The sequence below is a fragment of the Oryctolagus cuniculus genome, chromosome 7, assembly GCF_964237555.1.
Source record: "Oryctolagus cuniculus chromosome 7, mOryCun1.1, whole genome shotgun sequence".
Lineage (NCBI taxonomy): Eukaryota > Metazoa > Chordata > Mammalia > Lagomorpha > Leporidae > Oryctolagus > Oryctolagus cuniculus.
Window position 1 is genome coordinate 94357445 of NC_091438.1, and position 22874 is coordinate 94380318.

Below are 22874 nucleotides of genomic sequence, written 5' to 3' on the forward strand. Positions count from 1 at the left end.
AGGTCTGTCTGGCTCCAGACTTTGTGCTCTTTCTTGTAACATATGCATGTAGGCAACAGCAGAGAGTAACACGAGTCAGCATAAAATGAAGTACAAAATTAGCTATTATCAAGTGCTAAGACTCAAGGTAAACCTGAACTTCTGTAGGTGTTCTGTGCCAAGAAATTAACGTTTTTTCTAATTATTAGCTAAGATCTCAAGGAAGAAACAGCAGGAGTTAAAATGTTCCTTGCAGGATTGCTAAGATCTAATATTTTTTTTTAAGATTTATTTTATTTATTTGAAATGCAGAGTTACAGGGAGAGGCAGAGATATCTTCCATCCATTGGTTTACTCTCCAAATGGCTGCAATGACCTGAGCTGAGCTGATCTGAAGCCAGGAGCTTCTTCCAGGTCTCCCACGTGGGTGCAGGGCCCAAGCTCTTTGGCCGTCTTCCACTGCTTTCCTAGGCACATTAGCAGGGAGCTGGATGGGAAGTGGAGCTGCTGGGACTTGAACTGGTGCCCATATGTATGTATGCCAGTGCTACAATCCGGGGCTTTAACCCACTGTGCCACAGTGCCAGTCCCTCAAATATTCTTTTTAATAGAGAGCTAGCATATGCTTATCACATAGAGTTATTTTTTTAGGAAGTCAAATGTCATTCTAGTTCCTCTGGGCACTGGCCCCTGATGGTCCTCTGTCTATTGGCCTTTTATCTTGCCCACCACCACGTATGCTCTGCCAATGTTCTTCTCTTTTTGTGACACATATCAGGTACAACTCCACCACTGTGTGAACCAGCCCGCTGACCGCCTCTGTGCCCCACTACAATTTCCACACACTCTATCTTTAATACCAGGAAGAAAACCAGGAAGAGCAGCTGACACCTAAACTTCCAGGTCAAAGGACTCTCGCGTTGTTTGGCAGTCCTGCTGCTCCTTTAGCTCACTTGCCGCTGGATTCTTCAATAATTTGGTTCTCTCCTCTTTTCAAGACTTGGACTCTCAACAGATGGCTTTGATTCTGGAGTCATTTGAGAGGAACCCATTAACTCCCACCATTAAACACGAAACCAGGGCAGGCATTCGGCCTGGAGGTTGAGACACCAACATCTCACATGGGAGTACCTGGGTTCAATTCCTGGCTCCTGTTCCTGACTCCTGCTTTCCTGCTAGTGCAGACCTTGGGAGGTAACAGGTGATGGCTAAAGTAACTGGGTTACTGCTGCCTTTTTGGGAAACTTGGATTGACCTTCTGGCTCTGGTCTTCACTTGGCCCAAACACAGCTGCTGCAGGCATTTGGGAAGTGAACCAGTGGACAGGAGCTCTTCACGTCTGTCTCTCAAGTAATTAAATAGAATACACTTTAAAAAAGCATACAGAGGGGCCTGCGCTGTGGCGCAGCAGGTTAATGCCCTGACCTGAAGTGCTGGCATCCCATATGGGTGCCAGTTTGAGACCTGGCTGCTCCATTTCCGATCCAGCTCTCTGCTGTGGCCTGGGAAAGCAGTAGAATGGCCCAAGTCCTTGGGCCCCTGCACCCACGTGGGAAACCTGGAAGAAGCTCCTGGCTCCTGGCTTTGGATTGGCACAGCTCCAGCTGTTGCGGGCATCTGGGGAGTGAACCAGCAGATGGAACACCTCTCTCTCTGTCTCTGCCTCTGTCTGTAACTCTGTCTTTAAAATAAATAAATAAAAAAATCTTTAAAAAGAAAAACATACAGAGGTGGGCACTATGGTGCAGTAGGTTAAACCATTGCTGGGACACCTACATCCCACATTGGAGTGCCTAGGATTGAGTCCCATATCTGCTTCTGATCCACTTGACTACACACCCTGGGAGGCATCGGATGATGGCTCAAGTATTTGTATCCACCAATGAGAGAGACTTGGATGGATTTCTGGCTCCTGATTCTGGCCTGGCCTACCTATAGCAGTTGAGGGCATATGAGGAGTGAACAATGAACAACCCCTCTCGTGATCACTGTATCTTTCAAATAAATAAGCATATAAATAAACTTAAAAAAAAGCGAACAGACTCATACTCCCATGCTATCCATGCTCCTTCTGTTCCAACCCAAATGTGGTCCTTTTTGTCCCATCTCCTATGCTTTAGAACTCAGCTCTATAGCACTCAGATGAACCTTCCTCTCTTGTCCTCTCCCTATGAAGGATCCTTCCTACGAGTTTCCAAACATGTGTAAGTGTCCTCTGTTGTCAACAAACACAGCCTCCCCCAACAGCTCTTTGTAAGATCAAGACTTCCCTCCATGTCTCTATACACAATGGCTTCTTTCCAGTCTCCTTCTTCTTCCTCTTCTTATCAACATCTGAGAGATTCTACTTCTTGAATCTCTGTTCACTTTGGCTTTTGGGATATCCTATTCTACTGACTTTTCTTCCCTCTCTCCCCAGCCTTTGAATTTTCTTAGAGCTCAGCTGTAGATCCTCTTCTCATCTCCGTTCTATATTTCTCCATCTCACCCACATCAACAACAGCTTCACATCCTGTCTACACTCCCAAGGTTCATCAACTATTTCTAGACCAGATCTCCCCTCTGAGCACCAGGCCTGCATATTTAATTGTTCACTTGAATTCTCTCCTTGCGTGTGTTGAGGCATGTTGGACGTAGCATGTCTAAAATTACACTCCTGCTCTTTCCCGACAGAATTGGCCTTTTCTTTGTGTCCTTTCTCAGTGAATGCTACCACCACCAACCCAGCTGCACAAGTTAAAAACCTACAAGTCATCTTCAACAGCTTCCTCTTCCTTGGCTCTCACATCCACTCCAAAATGAAGTCCTGTTGGTTTTGCCTCACAAGTACTTCTCAAATACACCCGTCTCGACATTCCCTCCACCACTCTGATGCAAGGAGTGTACTCCAGAATCCCTTGTCTGGACCATTGCAGCCTCCCACTGGACTCCTGACATCCATTCCTGCCTTCCTATAACCTGCACTCCACATTGCAGCAAGAACAACTTTTTTTTCGTGTACTTAAAAAAAAAAACACAAATATGATTATGTCAACACACTCTCTTGCTCCCCTGCTCTTATACAACACAACATAATACAACACAACATAGGATAACATCAAAACACCAAACCTGCTGTACAGAGGCCTGCTTTTCAGGTTCACCTCATACCATCTTTCCCCTTACTCTGCATGACAGCTAAACTGCCATCTTTCACATGTCATGCTTCTTCCTGCTTCCCTTGCTATTTCCTCTTCTGAACACCCTCACTTGGTTGTATGTCTTTCACTCATCTTTCACATCTCAACTCACACACTTCTTTTTTAAAAAGATTTATTTCTTTAAAAGGCAGAGAGAGAGAGAGAGTCAGACAGAGAGAGAGGGAGAGAGAGATGAATCTTTTCATCTGCTGGTTCACTCCACAAATATTCACAACAGCCAGAGACAGAAGGCTGAAACTCCATGCAGGTCTCCTATGTGGGTGGCAGGGGCCCAAGTATTTGGGTCATCTGCTGCTTTCCCAGATGTATTAGGGGGGATCTGCATCAGAAGCAGAGCAGCCAGGACACAAACCCAGCACTCTAATACAGCATGCGGGTGTTGCAAGATGTGTGCCACAATGCTGGTCTTCCCAACTCACACATTTTTGCCTTAGATAAGCCTTCCTTCACATCACTGACCACATCTATTACAGAACCACATACTTCTCCCAATAACTTGACCCAGTTTTAACTTAAAGTTATTCTACTATTGTCTATTTTTACTATGGGCTCTGTGTCTATAGCAGGGACTATGTCTTCTTTTGCTCTCCACCATATCCCCAGCTCCACAATCAGAGTCTGGCACAGTAAATACTCTGAATATTAGTTGAATGGATAAGTAGACTAAGAAAGTAGAAAGCACGGGCATGAATGAAGCATTGAGTAATGACTAATAAGAGAAGACAGTAAAAGAAGAGGTCCTAGGATGGAACTTTATGAACATGACATTTTAAGGGAAGGGCAGAGGAAGAGAAACTGCATCGCAGGAAGATACAAAGAAATGGCCACAGTGGCAGCATATGCCGAGGAGGCCAGGGTTTGAGAAAGCGGAGGGGTCATCAGTGTCTTGGGCACCAGACATTCCTCCTTGCTAGAGAGAGGCCTACGGTAGAGATCAGTGCTGGCAATTTAAGGGTAGATTAAAAACAAAAACAAAATGCTATTCTCACTGTCAAAAACCTTGGGGTGGAGCAGGAGGCAATGATGTGACATGATTTGTAAATGCACATTCTACCTTCTGTACTGACACTGGAAACAAGTGCTTCCACACAGCACATGTCTCCCTTGCAGGGTCCTCCCTTTTATTTTCTAAAAGCTGTAAGCCAAACAGAGAAGAGACATTGTCTGTCTTAGTTCTCAAAATTATCTTTAGAGCTTAGGCTAGTTCCTGAAGGTGTGCAGTTTGCCTTGATTGACTAAATGAATGAAAGATGGTTTTTTAGGAGTAATTTCCTTATCCTCCTGAACCCAACCACTCTTGCTCACTCAGCATTCTTTAGTGTGAACTCCATCTGTCAGCAGGATGTAGTAAACACTCAATGTACACTCACAGAATGAAAGACAGTCCCCAAGCTTCAGTGTTGTAAGCACTGCCAGCCTCACCTGTCATCCTCATTAGTGTTTTCTTTGACTTATGGGGAAAAGTCCCTACTGTTATTTATGAAGCAGGTATTTTTTCTCTCCATAGCTGGCACTGCAGAAGTATGGCTTCAGGTTTTAAGAATATGTACTGTATCTTTTCATATGATGAGCAAAAAAGTACAAAGAGAAGAAGAACAGCAGGCATTTTCCTTGGTATAATCTTTGCTAACCTGGTACCAGTTTTAGAATTAGTGTGTGGGCCCAGCAGTCCTACCTACTCTGCTCAGATAATTACTAGAAGTTTTAAATTTTAATGAAGTCCAGATTACCAATTTCATTCTAATGATCATACATTTGGTACTGTATTAGTAAGTTTTTCATCACTATAATGAAATGGCTGAAGGGAGATAATTATGGAGTAGAGATTTACTTAGCTCACAGTTTTGGAGGCTGAAAGTCCAAACAGCATAGCAGGGCTTTGGTGAGTGCTCCAGAGCAGAGCAAATGCAGGAGAGTGATCACATCTTGAACCGACAAGTAGAAGAACAGGGAAGGGCAGGATTTGGTCTTTTATAACAACCCTCTCATGATAACTATTGATGGATCACAAGAAAATAGCTTACACTCCCAATGATATCACAACTTTCCACTTTAAAGGTTCTACTACCTTCCAATACTGCCACTCCAAGGACATAGACCCTTTAGAAACATTCAAATCATATCCAAACCTTAGCAGGTGTTATATGAAAAAAAATCATCACCATACCTAAGGTCATCCAGATTTTCTCCTTTGTCATGTCCTAGGAGTTCTATAGTTTAAAAAAAAAGATTTAAAGAGAGAGGAGAGAGCACATGTGCATGAGAGAGAAAGACGAAGAGTTAGTTCTTGGTTCACTCCTAAAATGGCCTCAATGTTCGGGGCTGGACTAGGCTGAACCCAAGAGCCAGGAGATTCATCTAGGTCTCCTATGTGCATGACAAGGACCCAAGGCCTTGGACAATACTTTGCTGCTTTCTCTGGTGCATTAGCAGGGAGCTGGATTGGAATTGGAGCATCTGGGATTCAAACCAGTGCCAATATGGGATGCTGGTGTCACAGGCAGTGGCTTAACTTCCTGTGCCACACTGCCAGCCCCAGTTTTATAGTTTTGCATTCTACATTTGGGTCTATGATCATTTTGAATTAGTTCTTGCAAAGGTTGTTGGATTTGTGTCTAGATTCATTTGCTTGCATATAGATCATTGCTAGTGGTTTTGGGACCATTTTTTGAAAAAAACTATATTTGGTCTATTGTATTGCCTTTGCTGCTTTACCAAAGAATGGTTGATTATATTTATATGGGTCTAATTCTGGGTTCTCTGATCTTTTACATTGATCTACTTGTTGTTTCACCAATACCATACTATCTGGATTACTGTAGCTTTGTAGTAAGTCTTGGGCAGTGTCCTTTGTTTTTGTTCACCTTCAACACTGAGTTGGCTATTCTGAACATTTTGCCTCTCATATAAACCTCCAAACCAGTTTGCCAACATCCACAAAATAACTTAATGGGAATTCAATTGGAATTGTGTTGTTTCTATAGATTATGTTTGAAAAATTGGACATTTTGACAATATTGAGTCTCCTATCCATGAACGAGGTATATTTCTCTATTTATTTAGTTCTTTGAAATCTTTCATCAGACTTTGGTAGTTTCCCTCATACAGACCTTGCATATGTTTTGTTAGATTTATACTTACTTTTGACAGGCAGAGTTAGACAGTGAGAGAGAGAGAGACAGAAAGGTCTTCCTTCCATTAGTTCACCCCCCAAATGGCCACTACGGCCGGCGTGCTGCGCCAATCCAAAGCCAGGAGCCAAGTGCTTCCTCCTGGTCTCCCATGCGAGTGCAGGGACCTAAGCACTTGGGCCATCCTCCACTGCCTTCCTGGGCCACAGCAGAGAGCTGGACTGGAAGAGCAGCAACTGGGACAGACTCCGGCACCCCAACTGGGACTAGAACCCGAGGTACCGGTGCTGCAGGCAGAGGATTAGCCAAGTGAGCCACAGCGACGGCCTAGATTTATACTTAAGTAAGTTCCACAACTTAAAATGGTTTAAAATTTTTCAACTTTACAGTGGTACAAAAGTGTTCCTATACAAGATTCTGGTTTTTGTTTTCAATACATTATCCAATAAATTCTATAAGATATTCAACTTTTTTAAATAAAATGGCTTTGTGTTATATGATTTTGCACAACCATAGGCTAATATTAGTTTTCTGAACATGTTTATAGTAGGTGAGGCTAAGTTATGATGTTCAGTAGGTTAGATGTATCAAATTCAATTTCATCTTATAATACTTTTAATTTATTATGGTTCATTGGAATGCAACAACATTGTAAGTTAAGCAACATCTGTATTTTATTTTAGGGTTTTATTATAGATATTTTAAGTAAAAATTCCATTAGTTCATTGCTAATATACAGAAAAACAACACACTTATAGAAAAACTTTGTGTTCTGTTAACTTCCTATTAATATTCATTCTAGAGTTTTTGTTGTTGTTGATTCTTTTTGACTGTCTACATAGATGATCATGTTCTCCATAAATACAGAGTTTTATTTATTCCTTCCTAGTCTATATAACTTTTATTTCTTTTTCTTGTTTTGTTTTTTCTTTTCAACAATATATTTTGTTTGTATATATTCTTTGTCAAGTTAAGAAGTTCCTACTAGATTTTAAATCGTGAATGGGTGTTAGATTCTGTGAAAACTTTTTCAATGATTTATTTATTGGAATGACAAAGGGGTGGAGGAGGAGAGAGTGAGTGAGTGAGAGAGAGAGAGAGAGAGAGATTGAGATCTTTCATCTTTTTGTTCACTCTCCAAGTGTCTGCAACAGCTGGAGATTGGGCCAGGCTGAACCCAGGAGCCAGGAACTCCATGTGGGTTTCCCACATGATTGGCAGGAACTCAAGTGCTTGGGCTATCATCTGCTGCCACCTAACTGTATTATCAGCATGCTGGATTAGAAGTGGAGTAGCTGGGACTTGAACCAGCACTCTGATGTGGGATGCAGGCATTCCAAGTGGCAGCCTAACCTGCTGTGCCACAACACCCACCCCTGGGGTATTGGATTTTGTTAAATTTCTGTGTGCACCTATTGATATGATCATGTGAATTTTCTTATTTAGCTTGTTGCACTAATTTATTTTTTTTGAATGTTGAATCAGCCTTTCTTACCTGGGATAAATTCTCTTAGTTGTGGTGTATAATTCCTTTTGTACATTGTTAGATTTTTTTTTTTTTGCTGATACGTTTTGAGTATTTTTGTATGTATATTCAAAGAGATATTAGCCTTTAGTTTTCTTTTCTTATAATGTCTTTAGTTTTGATACAGATAGAATGGTTTCATAGAATGAGCTAGGAAATATTCCCTCTGCTTCTAGTTTCTGGAAGAGTGGACTGTAGAGAATTAGCACAATTTCTTTCTTACATGTTTGGTAAAATTCACCAGTGAAAGCATTTTGGCCTAGTGCTTTCTGTTTTAGAAGATTATTTACTATTGACTGAGGATACTTTAATAGAGATGGGACTAATCAGATCGTCTACTTACTGCTGAGTGAGTTTTCACTGACTGGTTTTCAGGGAATCAGTTCATTCTATCTAGTTATCAAATCTGTGGACTTAGTGTTACCTGTACTTCATTACTACACTTTCAATGTCCGTGACATCTGTATTCATGCTTCCTCTTCCATTTCTTTTTTTTTAAACTTTTATTTAGTAAATATAAACTTCCAAAGTACAGTTTATGGATTACAATGGCTTTCCCCCCCCATTAACTTCCCTCTCACCCGCACCCCTCCCATCTCCTGCTCCCTCTCCCATTCTATCCACATCAAGATTCATTTTCAATTCTCTTTATATACAGAAGATCGATTTAGTATATATTAAGTAAAGATTTCATCAGTTTGCACCCACACAGAACATAAAGTGTGAAGTACTGTTTGAGTACTAGTTATAGCATCAATTCACATTGGACAACACACTAAGGACAGAGATCCGACACGAGGAGTAAGTACACAGTGACTCCTGTTGTTGACTTAACACTTTGACACTCTTGTTTATGGTGTCAGTAGTCTCCCTAGGCTCTAGTCATGAGTTGCCAAGGCTATGGAAGCCTCTTGAGTTCACTGACTTCGATCTTATTTAGACAAACCAGTAATTTGTGGTTCTCTCTTTTCCCCTTAGCCTTGCTAAGGGATTAGTGATCTTATCAATATTATCAAATACAACTTTTGGTTTTGCTAATTTTCTGCATTGTCTTCCTGTTTTTAATTTCTTTTTTTTTCTTTTTTTTTTTTTAAACTTTTATTTAATGCATATAAATTTCCAAAGTACGACTTATGGATTACAATGGCTTCCCCCCCATACCGTCCCTCCCACCCACAACCCTCCCCTTTCCCACTCCCTCTCCCCTTCCATTCACATCAAGATTCATTTTCGATTATCTTAATATACAGAAGATCAGCTTAGTATACATTAAGTATGGATTTCAACAGTTTGCTCTCACACAGAAACATAAAGTGAAAAATAATAGATGATTTTTTTAAATGATGATGAAATCAGAGCAGACCTATTGTCATGTTTAATCCCAGTGAGAGTCAAATTGGGAATTGATAATTTCTTTTTTTTTTTTTTTACAGAGGATCAGTTTAGTATGCATTAAGTAAGGATTTCAACAGTTTGCACCCCCATAGAAACACAAAGTGAAATATATTGTTTGAGTACTCGTTATAGCATTAAATTTCAATGTACAGCACATTAAGGATAGAGATCCTACATGAGGAGTAAGTGCACAGTGACTCCTGTTGTTGACTTAACAAATTGACACTCCTGTCTATGGCATCAGTAATCTCCCTATGCTCCAGTCATGAGTTTCCAAGGCTATGGAAGCCCTCTGAGTTCTCCGACTCTTATCTTGTTTAGACAAGGTCATAGTCAAAGTGGAGGTTCTCTCCTCCCTTCAGAGAAAGGTACCTCCTTCTTTGATGACCTGTTCTTTCCACTTTTTTTCTGTTTTTAATTTCAACTCTGATTTTTAAAAATTCCTTTCTTTTGTTTACTTTAGATTTAATTTGTTCTTCTTTCTCTAGTTTCCTAAAGTTGAATCTTATATTATTAATTTTAGATTTCCTTTTCTAATATGTACATTCAGTGCATATAGGTCTCCCACATGGGTGGCAGGAATCCAATTAGTTGAGTCATCACCATTGTCTCCCAGAGCCTTCATTAGCAAGAGGCTGGAGCCAGGTATCAAACCCAGATTCTGGATATTGAATGCAGATGTCTTAACTACTAGGCTAACTGATTATTCCCTGCCTTTCATAGTTTTAATTGAGCATTTTATACCATTCCATTTTCTTTCCTTTCTCAGCACGTCAATTTTCCTTCTTTTCTCACATGTTTTTGTGGAGCAGCTGGGACTCAAATCGGCCCCCATATGGGATGCCTGTGCTGCAGTCCAGGGCTTTAATCTGTTCTGCCACGAGGCTGGCCCTGCAACTCTGTTCTTTACAGAAATAGTTTAGTGACCCAACTCAGCAAAGGTCAAGAAAGAGAACTAAAAGATGTTAAGTGCAACTGGCTGTAGATTACTGGTGATCTTGCTAACAGTATATTGGGGTGGTAAAAGTAGAAAGTAGATCCTGGTGCCAAGAAGATCAAAGATTTATTTCTGGTTCTATAACTTGCGAGCTCTGTGGTCTTGGGAAATCACTCAACTTCTGTGAGCCTCTATTTCCTCAGCTGTGAACTGGGGACTAACAGAGCTACCTTCTTCAGTTATTGTAGGAATTAGTAATACGCACATCCAGTAGAAAACAAAGTGCCTGATTGATAGTAGGTGCTCTTTATGAATGCAAGCTCTTGTTTCATTTACTTTGTTGCCACCAAAATTGCCATGCCTTTATAAGTAATGTTTTTTCACCATTAATATTTTATCTTCCATGTTTTAATGTTTTATAGGTTGAATCTTTGCTCAAATCTCACCTTTTTGGTGAGATTTCATGAGATTTACCCTGAGTACCATATCTGTGCTCTCTGTATTGGTAATCCCATTTATCCTGGTCTACTTTTCCTTTCCTCACAGAGCTTCTCACCTGTAACAATCTAGAGAATTTACTCGTTTATTTACTTATTTTATTACTCTCTGTCTACTCCACTAGACTGTCATCTTACACACTTACATACCCCAAGTGCTGGAGCACAGCAAGTGCTCAATAATTCAGTGTTGAATGACTAAATGGAAAAAGACTGACTGTGTTTCTTCAACCTGGGGACTTGTCTTTTTTCATCTCTGTAAAATTTCCAATCTTGATGTGAATGGAAGGGGAGAGGGAGTGGGAAAGGGGAGGGTTGTGGGTGGGAGGGACGGTATGGGGGGGAAGCCATAGTAATCCATTATTCGTACTTTGGAAACGTATATTCATTAAATAAAAGTTAAAAAAAAAAAATTTCCAACTGTCACCTATTAAAACATTGCCTCTGTTCCATCCCCTCCGTGCTCTCCTTCTGGAATTCCTTTTAGATTACAAGTATGTCAGTCCAATATTTATGTTCTCAGTGTCTCTTAAGTTCTTTTTCATATTTGACAACTACAAATATTTAGCTTTCTCTTTTTATTCTGAGACAATTCTTTGCCCATCATTAAGTCTCTTTTCAATTGCATCTAGTTAATTGAATTATATTTCAATGACAATGTTTTTTGTGCTGAGAATGTCTTTCTTTCTTTTTCCTTTCTGCTTCTTTTCCATTTTTTTCCCTGCACTTGCTTTATACTTTCTCATCTTCCTTTTATTTCTTTGAGTATTTAAAAAAATTTTTTTTGATAGGCAGATTTAGACAATGAGAGAGAGACAGACAGAAAGCTCTTCCTTTCCGTTGGTTCATCCCCCAAAATGGCCACTACGGCCGGCGCACTGCGCCGATCCAAAGCCAGGAGCCAGGTGCTTCTCCTGGTCTCCCATGCGGGTGCAGGGCCCAAGCACTTGGGCCATCCTCCACTGCACTCCCTGGCCACAGCAGAGAGCTGGACTGGAAGAGGGGCAACCGGGACAGACTCCGGTGCCCCAACTGGGACTAGAACCCGGAGTGCCGGCGCCGCTTCTTTGAGTATTTTAATGTAATTTTTTCTAGTTCTTAGGGGAGAGGGAGTGAAGCCTCCTATTTGCTTCACTAATTGGTTTTCTGGTTACACTCATTTCTTTGTGCAGTCTGTAATGTTAGATTGTGAGTGGTTGTTTGCTATTTGTCTCTTCTGGGACCTTAGGAGTCAGTGACTGAATATGTTCCAAATCTGTCTCTTGAATGGCCTGTGGAGGCTAGGATGCCAGGCAGTACAGTGTGGGTGCTGGGACTGTGCCTTAAGTTCATGCCCCTACTGTGAAACTACTTGTGCAATCATTGGCAAATTACTCTTTCAGTCTTACTTTTCTTGTCTGTTAAGTAGAGCTAATCATTCCTACTTGCCAGAGACATTGTGTAGAATTAATGAGATCATCAACATAAGGAACTTAGCACAGTGTTTTTCATGTAAGTACTTAATAAATAATAAAATTACTATAAATTATGTGGTAGCTAATATGACACTTGTCAAATCTTCTCATTTGTGATTTGAGGAAGATACCTTATGTTCGTGAAAACAACTTCTGAGTGTGCATATGAAATGGGCAGCCACCATTGCACATACATATGGGTCAGCCCTATGTGCTGTATTTGTGATACATATTAGTTGCAGATGGGAGCAACAGCTGGCATAAGAACATGCTCACTTGGCTTTCAGCCAATGCTGGAGAGCACTGAGGAGAGGGAGAAGTGAATTTCAAACATCATTGTTTTTTAAAAAATAAAGTCTCATTAGGGAGTTGAGTCATTTGCCAACTATTTTGGATTATTAAATGTTGCATAGGGAGAGCTCTTCTGCTGAGAGAAGAATGACCTAGATAAATTTCTTCAGTTTTATTCAAAGAGGAAATATATTTAACTCCTCAAATATGGTCTCCTTGGCCATCATTGCCTGTCAAAGGTTGGAACTTGAATAACAGAGTACTGAACCACTAGCTACTGTTCAGTGAATGCTATTAGTTTATTAGCAGGAAGAGAAAGAGACACAGGCAAATTCTTGGGCATGAGAACCTCATTCCCATATGTTGTTATTTTTCTACCACAAACTTTTCATTAGTGAACCACTGATTTGGATCTGTGGATAAGTGAAGGTTAAGGAGCCAATGCTAGTGAAAGAGAGTTATGGACTACCGTGATTTATCATGGAGCAGGTTATCAGTTATTTATAAGGATTTCACAAAATGAAGATCATAATTCTAATTTTCATAATACATTTACAAAAGCTAAAATTAAAAACATGCAATTAGAGAAGCATTTTTAGATTTTAATTACCTGATCTTCATAATCAGATCCTGTACCAATGAACTCTCCAGAGTCCAGCATCATCGTAGAATCAAGGTCAACTGACCCTAAGGTAAGGAAAGAAAAGATCAGCTGGTGGATACTGTCTATGAATGCTTCTAAAGCACACTATCTCCCATAAGGTTTCCATATTGTCCCATGGTTACATTAAAATCACAACACTAGTAGAGTTTTCCACTCTGCCAAGCTCTATATCTGGAGACTCAAGATGAAGTTATTCTGGATACTGACTCTGCCTTTTAGAAGGAGACATATTGTAGGGAGGATTAATTTGTCAACAGCAAGGTTAAGAAACCAAAAGAGCAAGCTGCTGATTCTGACTAGTGGTGGAGAGGATAGCGTAGTTGGGATTCTTCATAAGGAACTAATCTATGAACCTGAATTTGAAGGTGAATAGGGGTTGTTGACAGGAGAAACAATTTCAAAGTGTGCAAGAGTAACTGATGTAGAAGGAACACCAGGAGCAAAGGACAGAGAGGGAGAAGAGCAAGGGGTTTCCAGGAGTCAGAAGGGCTGGATTTTGCTCACTGCACGAAAGCTTGGGAAATTTTTCTTATAGCCTTTGGTTTACACTAGTCCCTGAAGGTAAAAAAAATCAGGTTAACTAAATGTATTAATTGGGAGAATGTTTCCCTTCTAGAATACAGGTTACACTAAACTGCTTACCCATTAATCTCCAAGGCACAAGCTTAAAGTGATAATTTTCACACTGGGGCTTCTGGAGCACAATTCAGTCATCATCTTAATTTAATAAGTCTTTCTTGCTAGGAAATATATATTGCTTCACTAGGCAGAAAGACAGAACCCAGTGCTGCCCACAAAAAATTCTTTATCCTATGAGACAACAAACCGCCTCACATTTTATTGTAAAATTGGCCTTGACAGCCAATTCTTGGTCAGAATATACAATGAGTAATTTTAATGAAGATGGATTTTGTAACTATCAAGCATCTCACACACTTCTCAGCTATAGACATGCCCAGAAGATGTTGCTTTCATACTTCCAAAACAAGAATCAAAGTATGTCCTCACACACTCTTTCTCATCTTTCCCCCTCTTTTCTGTTATCATTATATCTGCTGTCTATTATATGGACTAAGCACTTGCCATTTGACTATGTACTAAACAGCAACACCATTATTTATTGTGTTTAAATCTTCAATTTTTCAAAAAAAGGATGACAAAGTTTTTCAAAATGAAGACACCTGAACCATCAAATATTTTAGAGATGTAACTATTGTAGATCTGCCTTGTATAGTTGCTTAGGTGTGTTCAGAACAACTCTAGGTGATGCCAATCTCATTGTCAGAGCAGCCTGACCAATTCCATTGTTAATATGGTGGTTGCCAGAATGGGCTTGGGAAGATCACATACCACGCCACCAGTAGAGGGAGACGAGAGGGCTGATGCGGGAAACTTCATACATATAGTAGATATATACTCAGATAAGCTCAGATAATGATTGAATAGCTTTCATTTTCTTCCACCACTGGTTGCTTGGTTTGCTGAAAATGGGACATCTGGTAATAGTTCAAGGTTTGATATATAAAATAAGGAGGCAAATATAGATATAAATAGATATTTAAGCAGTATTATATTTCATTTTTCTTTTTTGGTTATAAGAATTATTTTCTTGATGTCATTATGGATGGCTTATTTCCCTTGTTTTGCTCTGGGTCTCTACTGAGCAGGCACAGGAGGTGTAATGGGATGGTCATGCAGATGACATGAGTACAGGGAGCCCAGTGTGGTCACAGTGGCTGTGACTTCCAACCTCTCCCCTATTTCTTTCTGCTATACCTCTGTGATTCTCTTCCAAAGAGTCAGTATTGTTTATGTACCTGCCCCTCAGTTTCTCCTTTCCTGATGAGTTTACCATGGCTCCTGGCCTCTGCCTTGTGCTGTGCAGCTGATGTCCTGGAAAAGTGATGCCACAGCATGTCAAAGAAGAGACAGGAAGTAGGACAGAGAGAGAGATAGAGATAGAGACACACAGAGAGAGATCACACACACACAGACACACACAGACACACACAGACATACACAGACACACACAGACACACATACACACACACCAGCCCACCTTGGTATGTTTCAAATGAAGAATTTTGTAAGGTATCTTAGGATGAAATACTTGACTGTCTTAAAGCCCAGTTTGAAAGTTACTTTGCAGGGCGGGCGCTGTGGCTCACTTTGTTAATCCTCCGTCTGCGGTGCCAGCATCCCATATGGGCACTAGGTTCTAGTCCTGGTTGCTCCTCTTCCAGTCCAGCTCTCTGCTGTGGCCTGGGAGGGCAGTGGAGGATGGCCCAAGTGCTTGGGTCCCTGCATCCACATGGGAGACCAGGAGGAAGTACCTGGCTCCTGGTTTTGGATTGGTACAGCGCCAATCATGGTGGCCATTTGGAGGGTAAACCAACGGAAGGAAGACCTTTCTCTCTGTCTCTCTCTCACTGTCTATAACTCTACCTGTCAAATAAAAAAAATTTAAAAAGAAAAGTTACTTTGCTGCTGTGGCCCAGGAAGGCAGTGGAGGATGGCCCAAGTACTTGGGCCCCTGCACCCACAAGGGAGACCAGGTAGAAGCACCTGGCTCCTGGTTTCGGATCGGCACAGCACCGACTGTAGCGGCCATTTGGGGAGTGAACCAATGGAAAGAAGACCTTTCTCTCTCTCTCTCTCTCACTGTCTATAACTCTATCTGTCAAATAAATAAAAAAAAAGTTACTTTGCATTTGCATTGTCCAGAAATGAAAATGTCAGATGTAAAATACATAATTTTTCCATTACAAGATCATAAAGATTTTCGAACCAGTATTTCATGGAGTCCCACCCATTTATTTTAGAAAAGAGGAAAACAAGATGTGAAGAGGTTCAATAACTTGGCCAAGAGCATGTGAAAGTGCATGAGATCAAAGAGAGAACCCAAGGCTCTCCTTTCTCCTTCTAACACACCCTGCTGAGTCCAAATTCTAGGCAGGAGCAACTCAAACAGCTTTATAAATATTATTTTTTACTATAAATATTATTTATACAAGGAGCTGGATGAGTATGCTGTCTATTTTACATTCTGAGAAAATGAGCAACAGTGAATGGCCAGTGATGTGGCAGATGCCTAGTATGGCTGTGGAAATGGAAGAATAGGAAGTAGAATTAAGGAGTCAAGTTCAAGCCTGTGATAATCAATGCTCCTTTCTAGGTGGTTCCTATACACAGCATCATTAAAGGTAACACTGAGTTTCTTTAATCTTTATTGCTTCCATAATATCAAATCACTGCCACCACCTCCAGGAAATGGTGACAGGTACCTGGATTCACCTTGGCTGTATATAGAAATTCAAGTGGAAGAAGCAATGTGATCTGAGCACAAATTCTTATTAAACATCAAGGTTCCTTTAGTCCCTGTGTCTTACTTATTTTATTTAATTACAAACTGTCCTTTCAGTTGTTTTAAAAAAGTACCATGTGAAGGGCTCTTAAATGGCCCAATTAAGCAATATTGCACATTAATATCTGAAGCTGGAGCAAAATTATTAGAAAACTATCTTCAGTTACTGTAGAATGAAAAGAATCTTTCTTTTAAAAAATCATGCTCATAAGGAAGAGGAGATTGGATTTCTTAATAAAATGCTTTCAATAGAAATTGTATCATTAAGGCAATGAATTTCTTGAAATATTGTTGCTCTTGGCAACAGGAGTATTAATATATCCTAGGATGCAGTAGACAAAAGACAGCATTATCAGCTCAGATAATGATTGAATAGCTTTCATTTTCTTATGACATTGGTTGCTTGGTTTACTGAAAATAGGACCTTTAATAATAGTCCAAGGTTTGATACACAAAATCGGGAAGTAAATATCGACATCTGTACACATTTTTTGCCTGTTTTCATGGGACGAGTTAACACACAAAACAACTGCAGTGATCTCGTTACTCCACAAAGACAGCAAAATTAGGACATTCTGCAAAAGTGGCAGTATGGTTTTCATCTTCCCCTATTTTGAATTTCTTGATTTCTTTTCAGACTTAAAAATATCCTTTCCATAGATAACAGAGAAAGGCACGAGCTGAAGCACAGAGCCCTGCAGGGACACTCAGTGGCCCTGGTTTCAGATCCAGAATGTCCTTCGCAAACATTGTCAGGCTGCTTCCTGAGAGTGGCCTGAGGATGACACAAGCTGGCTTTGGGGGTCCCAGAGACTAAACGTTCTGCTTTATGGGACGGCATTCCAGACTTTTCCTCCCAGTGGATCTTTCTGAAGTGTTAGGAAGATCCTGCTCCCACTCTCCACACCAAATAAAGGGATGCTCTTGGAACCGCAGGCTTCCGGAGTGGGGAAGGGCATCTTGACTAAAGCTCGACACCTTTCTGCCTCTTGCAGGGGGGGTCGTTTCTCTCTTGTCCTCAGCGCGCACTAAACCCTAAGCTGCTGAGAGGGCAGGGTAGTGTTTCCTCCCTGAATTGCAGAACGAAATGCAAAGATACCCATTCAATACCTAATGCTGCATGACAGAACATGAATAAAAGGGCATTTCCATTTTTCCCTTTGCAGTTTTTGCTGTCATTCATTTTCTCTCCAAACACTGCCAACTTGTATTAAGTGCCTGCCTTGCATCAGGCACTGAGAATCCAGCCCTAATTCCAACAGGCATGGAATGTGTTAACAGTTGGCAGCAGAATTCCTTGGAGGGAGAGCACTCCATTCATCCGGGAAACTTTTCTCATGGTATCTGGAACCAGAAGGTGAGCTCCTCTAGGGATCTGGCTGTCGATGGGCTGTTCAGGGTGAGCAGGGGAAGGGAGGATTTTCCAGCTACTCCAGCATGGGGGCTGTGAGAGGGAGGAAGAGAGAAAGGGAGGAGAGAGGAGAAGATCTAGGAAAAAGACGGAAGGCTGTGCTGTCTCTCCCCATGAGCCCTCGATTCCTCCAAAAAAGACAGTAACTCACAGACTTGGATCCTTCTCCATGCGACAGCTACACGGCTTACATGCACAAATCCCTTATTCGAGGCAGGTGCTATTATTGTCCCCTCTTTATAGATAAGGAAAGGGAGACCCAGAGAGACTGAGTGTTGTAGCCAGCAGTTTCTGTTATTAAGTATTGATGGAGGCCGGCGCCGCGGCTCACTAGGCTAATCCTCTGCCTGCGGCGCCGGCACACCGGGTTCTAGTCCCGTTCGGGGTCAGGGCGCCGGATTCTGTCCCGGTTGCCCCTCTTCCAGGCCAGCTCTCTGCTGTGGCCCGGGAGTGCAGTGGAGGATGGCCCAAGTGCTTGGGCCCTGCACCCCATGGGAGACCAGGAGAAGCACCTGGCTCCTGGCTTCGGATCAGCGCGGTGCGCCGGCAGCCGCAGCGGCCATTGAGGGGGTGATCCAACGGAAAAGGAAGACCTTTCTCTCTGTCTCTCTCTCTCACTGTCCACTCTGCCTGTCAAAAAAAAAAAAAAAAAAAAAAAGTATTGATGGAGGGCTCCGTTGAGGATGAGGCACTGCAGATAGAGTCCAAAGGTGCAGGGGCTCAGGGAGTCTGAGAAAAGGCTTGGAGGCAAGCGAACACCCACTCTGCTCTGGAAGCAAAGAAGACCTGCTGGTCTCATCCTGAGATGAGGCCCAGGGGATGTGGCCAGTGGGCAAAGAAAGGCCTCTGTGTCATCTCTTGTGAGGTTCATCCTGGGAATGCAGGAAGCAAACACCGTCTGTCCTCTGAAGTCTTGTTCTTTACAGGAAAGAGATCTCCCATATTCATCTACCTGACTATGGGATCAAAACTGTGACAAGTGCCATGAAGGAGCTAAAGGATCCAATGCAGTGGCCTCATCCAGTCTGAGATGGGATCTGAGAAAGCCTCTGTGAGGCAATCTCATTTACACAGTGGCACAAAGAGCTTGTGGCCAGTGAAGGACGGTGCTGTGGAGCTGGGAGAGAAGAGGCTGACAAATGGGAACAGGTGTTCTAAGAACCTGGAAGAGCAGGTGCCAACGGCAAGAGGCAGGAAGGTACTTGGGGCATTTCAGGAACCAGAAGTAGGTGGTGTGGGTGATGCTGGGAGCAGGGGAGGACCAGGGTGGCCGAGGACTTGGGGTTTTCTGCCAGGGTGAGGACGCTGGCGCTTTGCCTTCAGGACAGCCAGGGAAGGTTTTGGATTTTTCGTTTGTTTGTTTGGCATCAGGGAGGCAGGAAGCTGAGAGCTGCATTCTTTAAGGATCTCCATGGCAGCAACAGGATTCACGACAGACAGGAGAGGCCGGGGATGGGAGGTGACAAGGCCTCCAAGAAGTGCAGTGAGAACAGAGGAGGTCTGGATTCCCAGCGTGCGCCTGAGGAACGATGGATGTGGGGCAACAGGGCCAGAACACTGCTTCCTGGTTCTCCGGGAAAGGTCAAAGCCATTCTCACAGTGGAGAGGTGGGTGCTGGGGGCAACTGAGATTCTACAAAGAGAGCGAGAAGGTTCAGAGGGAAGGGAGGGACAGAGGGGCAGAAGCTGGAGGCTGTAATTCACAGAGCAGAGGCCACTGACCTGCTTGTTTCTTGGGTGAGTCACTGACATTCACAAGCCAGGCAATTTCACCTACAAAGGCAGGAATATGTTTTCTTTCTGGGGAGTGGAGGGCCCAGCAACACCGGCGGCTTCTTAAAGGCAGTAGCCACCTGGAGCTGTGTAGTGGCTGCCTGCTGTATGAGAGGCATAGATAGCATTCATTGCCAGGTTAGCGTAGCCCCTGCTAGTCTCCCTTCACTCACAAGGGCTGTGAGATAGAACAGGCTTGTTTCAAGGTGAGGGCAGGGCCCAGCTTTCAGGGATCTGGGAAGTGGAAGGGAGCCAACAGAAGCTAAAGATTTAAATAGATTCCTCTGTTCATTTGCTCAGCAGTGTAGGAAGGAAAAAGTGGACACCCACCCAACACTCCTGTGACTGAGCTCAGTGCAAAAGGCCAAGGACTTGAAGAGAATGAGGACATGGCTCCTGCCTCCAGGTGTTTATCAGCACAACTGCATCACTGCAGGACAGGCATCCGGAGAAATGCCACCAGTGAGCCACCACGTGCCAGGCGTTGAACAGAAAGGGGAGCTTAACTCAGCCCCTCTACTCCTCTGTATCAGCAAATTCAAGGTACATAGCACTTGGCCATAAGTGGTTAGAGTTTTTTTATTTTAACAGTATGCTTTAAATAAAATATTAATTTAAGAAGCATGGGAATTATGGTATTTTTCAGTGTAGCAGCAGTCTTGTTTACATAGTCTTACATGGCTCTCAATAGTCCACCTTTCGTACAACATATGCCAATTCTTTGTACATATCACCGGAAGGCTGGACAGGGGAGTTTTCATCAGTTATCTGTGCTCTGCGGCCAGAAAGACTGTGACCTTGCTTTTCTAAAATTCTGCCTGTCTTTGAAGCTATTCTTAGGTGGTTTCAAATAGTGGTTTAGAATCTGAAGTGCTTAGCCTTTTTTTTTATAGCCCAGAGCTTATGGTCTTTACCCCTTGAGGCTGTAATTCAGAAGAAAGGTCAGGACTGAGACCAAGACTTGAGAGTTAACCATACAGAAATGAAAGCTGAAGCCACATGGGACCAATCAGTGGACCGAGGGTCAGAGAGAGTCAAGAGAACAAAAGGAGGTCAAGGACAGAGCAGTGAGTACTGCCTGCGGTAGGGGCATGATCACCCTGCCTAGGGGCTCAGACAAGCTTCCAGGTACTGTGGTTGGGATGGGAGCAGTGACCCAATGGAAGGGGATGCTTTTTCCAGGCAGCATAGGAGACATTTGCATGAATTAGGGGTCCTGGAGGAACTGTAACATTTAATATCTGCACACTGTACTTGTATGAGTTCCTTTCAATTTATTGTCTATTATGGTTACATGGATTCTATGTCTACCTGTTAACTTACAGGTGCAATGACAGGAAGAAAAATAGAAGCTATAAAGGACACATCTGTAGTCCTGATCTATTTTGTTTTGTGCCTTTATTTTCACACCAGAAAGCCTGAGGTTCTGAGGACAAGGTTGTCCTTAAGTTCTGACAGTAATTTATTGAGCTTAGGCCATGAATACAAGGCCCAGACACTTGGCAGGTTATCGTGGTGTACTGCCGCCCAAAGGACACAGAGACTCACCTGCTGCAGCCTCTTTGTTTGGAAATAACTTGTTGTCAACTGCCATGCTGATGTCATAGAATACTGCATCCTCATCTCGGTCAGCATCAAACTGGGGAGAAATCAGGACAGACAAGTTTGCAACAGGAGAATACATACATTAGATACTAAAAAATCGAATGAGCATACATCACACAACTGTATCTGTAATAAAGCAAAACAAGAGGAATGAAAGCATTTGTGTGGTTTTTTTTTAAAGATTTTATTTATTTATTTGACAGGTAGAGTTACAGACAGTGAGAGAGAGACAGAGGGAAAGGTTTTCCTTCTGTTGGTTCACTCCCCAAATGGCCGCCACAGCGCTGATCTGAAGCCAGGAGCCAGGTGCTTCCTCCTGGTCTCCCATGCGGGTGCAGGGGCCCAAGCACTTGGGCCATCCTCCACTGCACTCCCGGGCCACAGCAGAGAGCTGGACTGGAAGAGGAGCAACCGGAACTAGAACCCGGCGCCCATATGGGATGCGGGCGCCGCAGGCAGAGGATTAACCAAGTGAGCCACAGCGCCGGCCCAAGCATTTGTAGTTGTATTCAGACATTAAGAAGGTTTTTAAGAAGATTATGAGGGGGTGAATGTACAGAAAAATATGCAGCATTTTCTTAATTTAGAAAACACACTCTGAATCTGGCCTTAGCATCAGCCCCTTAAGGCATTCGGATCTGGCTAAAAAGCCCATGAGAGTTTCACAGGCAAGGGAAGCCAAGACATTGTGGCAAGAAAAATGACCTAAATGAAAGATCTCTGTGAGTGAGATCCCAGTGGAAAGAACGGGCCATCAAAGAAGGAGGTACCTTTCTCTGAAGGAAGGAGAGAACTTCCACTTTGACTATGACCTTGTCTAAAAAAGATCAGAGTTGGTGAACTCAACCATAGCCTTGGCAGCTCATGACAAGAGCCTTGGGTGATTACTGACGTCATAAATAAGAGTGTCAATTGGAGTCACTGTGCACCTCCTTCCCATGTAGGAACTCTGTCTTTAATATGTTGTACTATGCAAATTAACGGTAAAACTACTACTCAAACAGTACTTTATACTTTGTGTGTCTGTGTGGGTGCAGTCTGTTGAAATCTTTACTTAGTATATACTAAATTGATCTTCTGTATATAAAGATATTTGAAAATGAATCTTGATGAAGAGTGGGATGGGAGAGGGAGTGGGAGATAGGATGGTTGCAGGTGGGAGGGAGGTTATTGGGGAGAAAAAGCTTCTATAATCCAAAAGTTGTTTATATTTATTAAGAAAACATTAGAAAATGTTCACAGTCTTTTGAATTAAATGAAAAATACAGCAGGGTATGAGAGTAAAAAAAGTTTATGGAAAAGTTATGATGAAAGATAAATTCATTTTGGTACAAAATATGAAATCCATGTTTTTTTTTACTAATGCACATTTTCCATGAATTTCTTGAAGACTTCCTTCCTAAAACCTGTCCATTCGATGCAGCAGAGTCACTCTGGACTTACTGTGGCTCTGAGAAATGCACAATTTGCAAGTAATTTCTTGCTCAATTAAACTCTATTGAATATTTAAAAAAAAAAGGAAAGCACACTCTGGGAAACACAACTGAAATTTAGTTTGCAGTTTCCTGACTTAGTTTTTCTAATTAAATGGAAAAAAACCAAATCCACAGGGACTGGAGTTTAACCTAGCAGTGAAGATGCCTGTGTCC

General features: G+C 42.1%; 1 protein-coding gene across 2 annotated transcripts in view; it reads right to left on the reverse strand.

Moving 5' to 3' along the window:
- The window catches only part of AK5 (adenylate kinase 5), a 279780-nt gene that overhangs the window by 106735 nt on the left and 150171 nt on the right, over positions 1-22874 (reverse strand). For both annotated transcript variants that reach the window (XM_070078235.1, XM_070078236.1), the window contains exons 7-8: positions 21169-21259; positions 13020-13096 (exon numbers count right to left, since the gene is read on the reverse strand). In XM_070078235.1, the coding sequence (XP_069934336.1) occupies positions 13020-13096; positions 21169-21259 (168 nt within the window). The remainder of the gene's footprint in view (positions 1-13019; positions 13097-21168; positions 21260-22874) is intronic.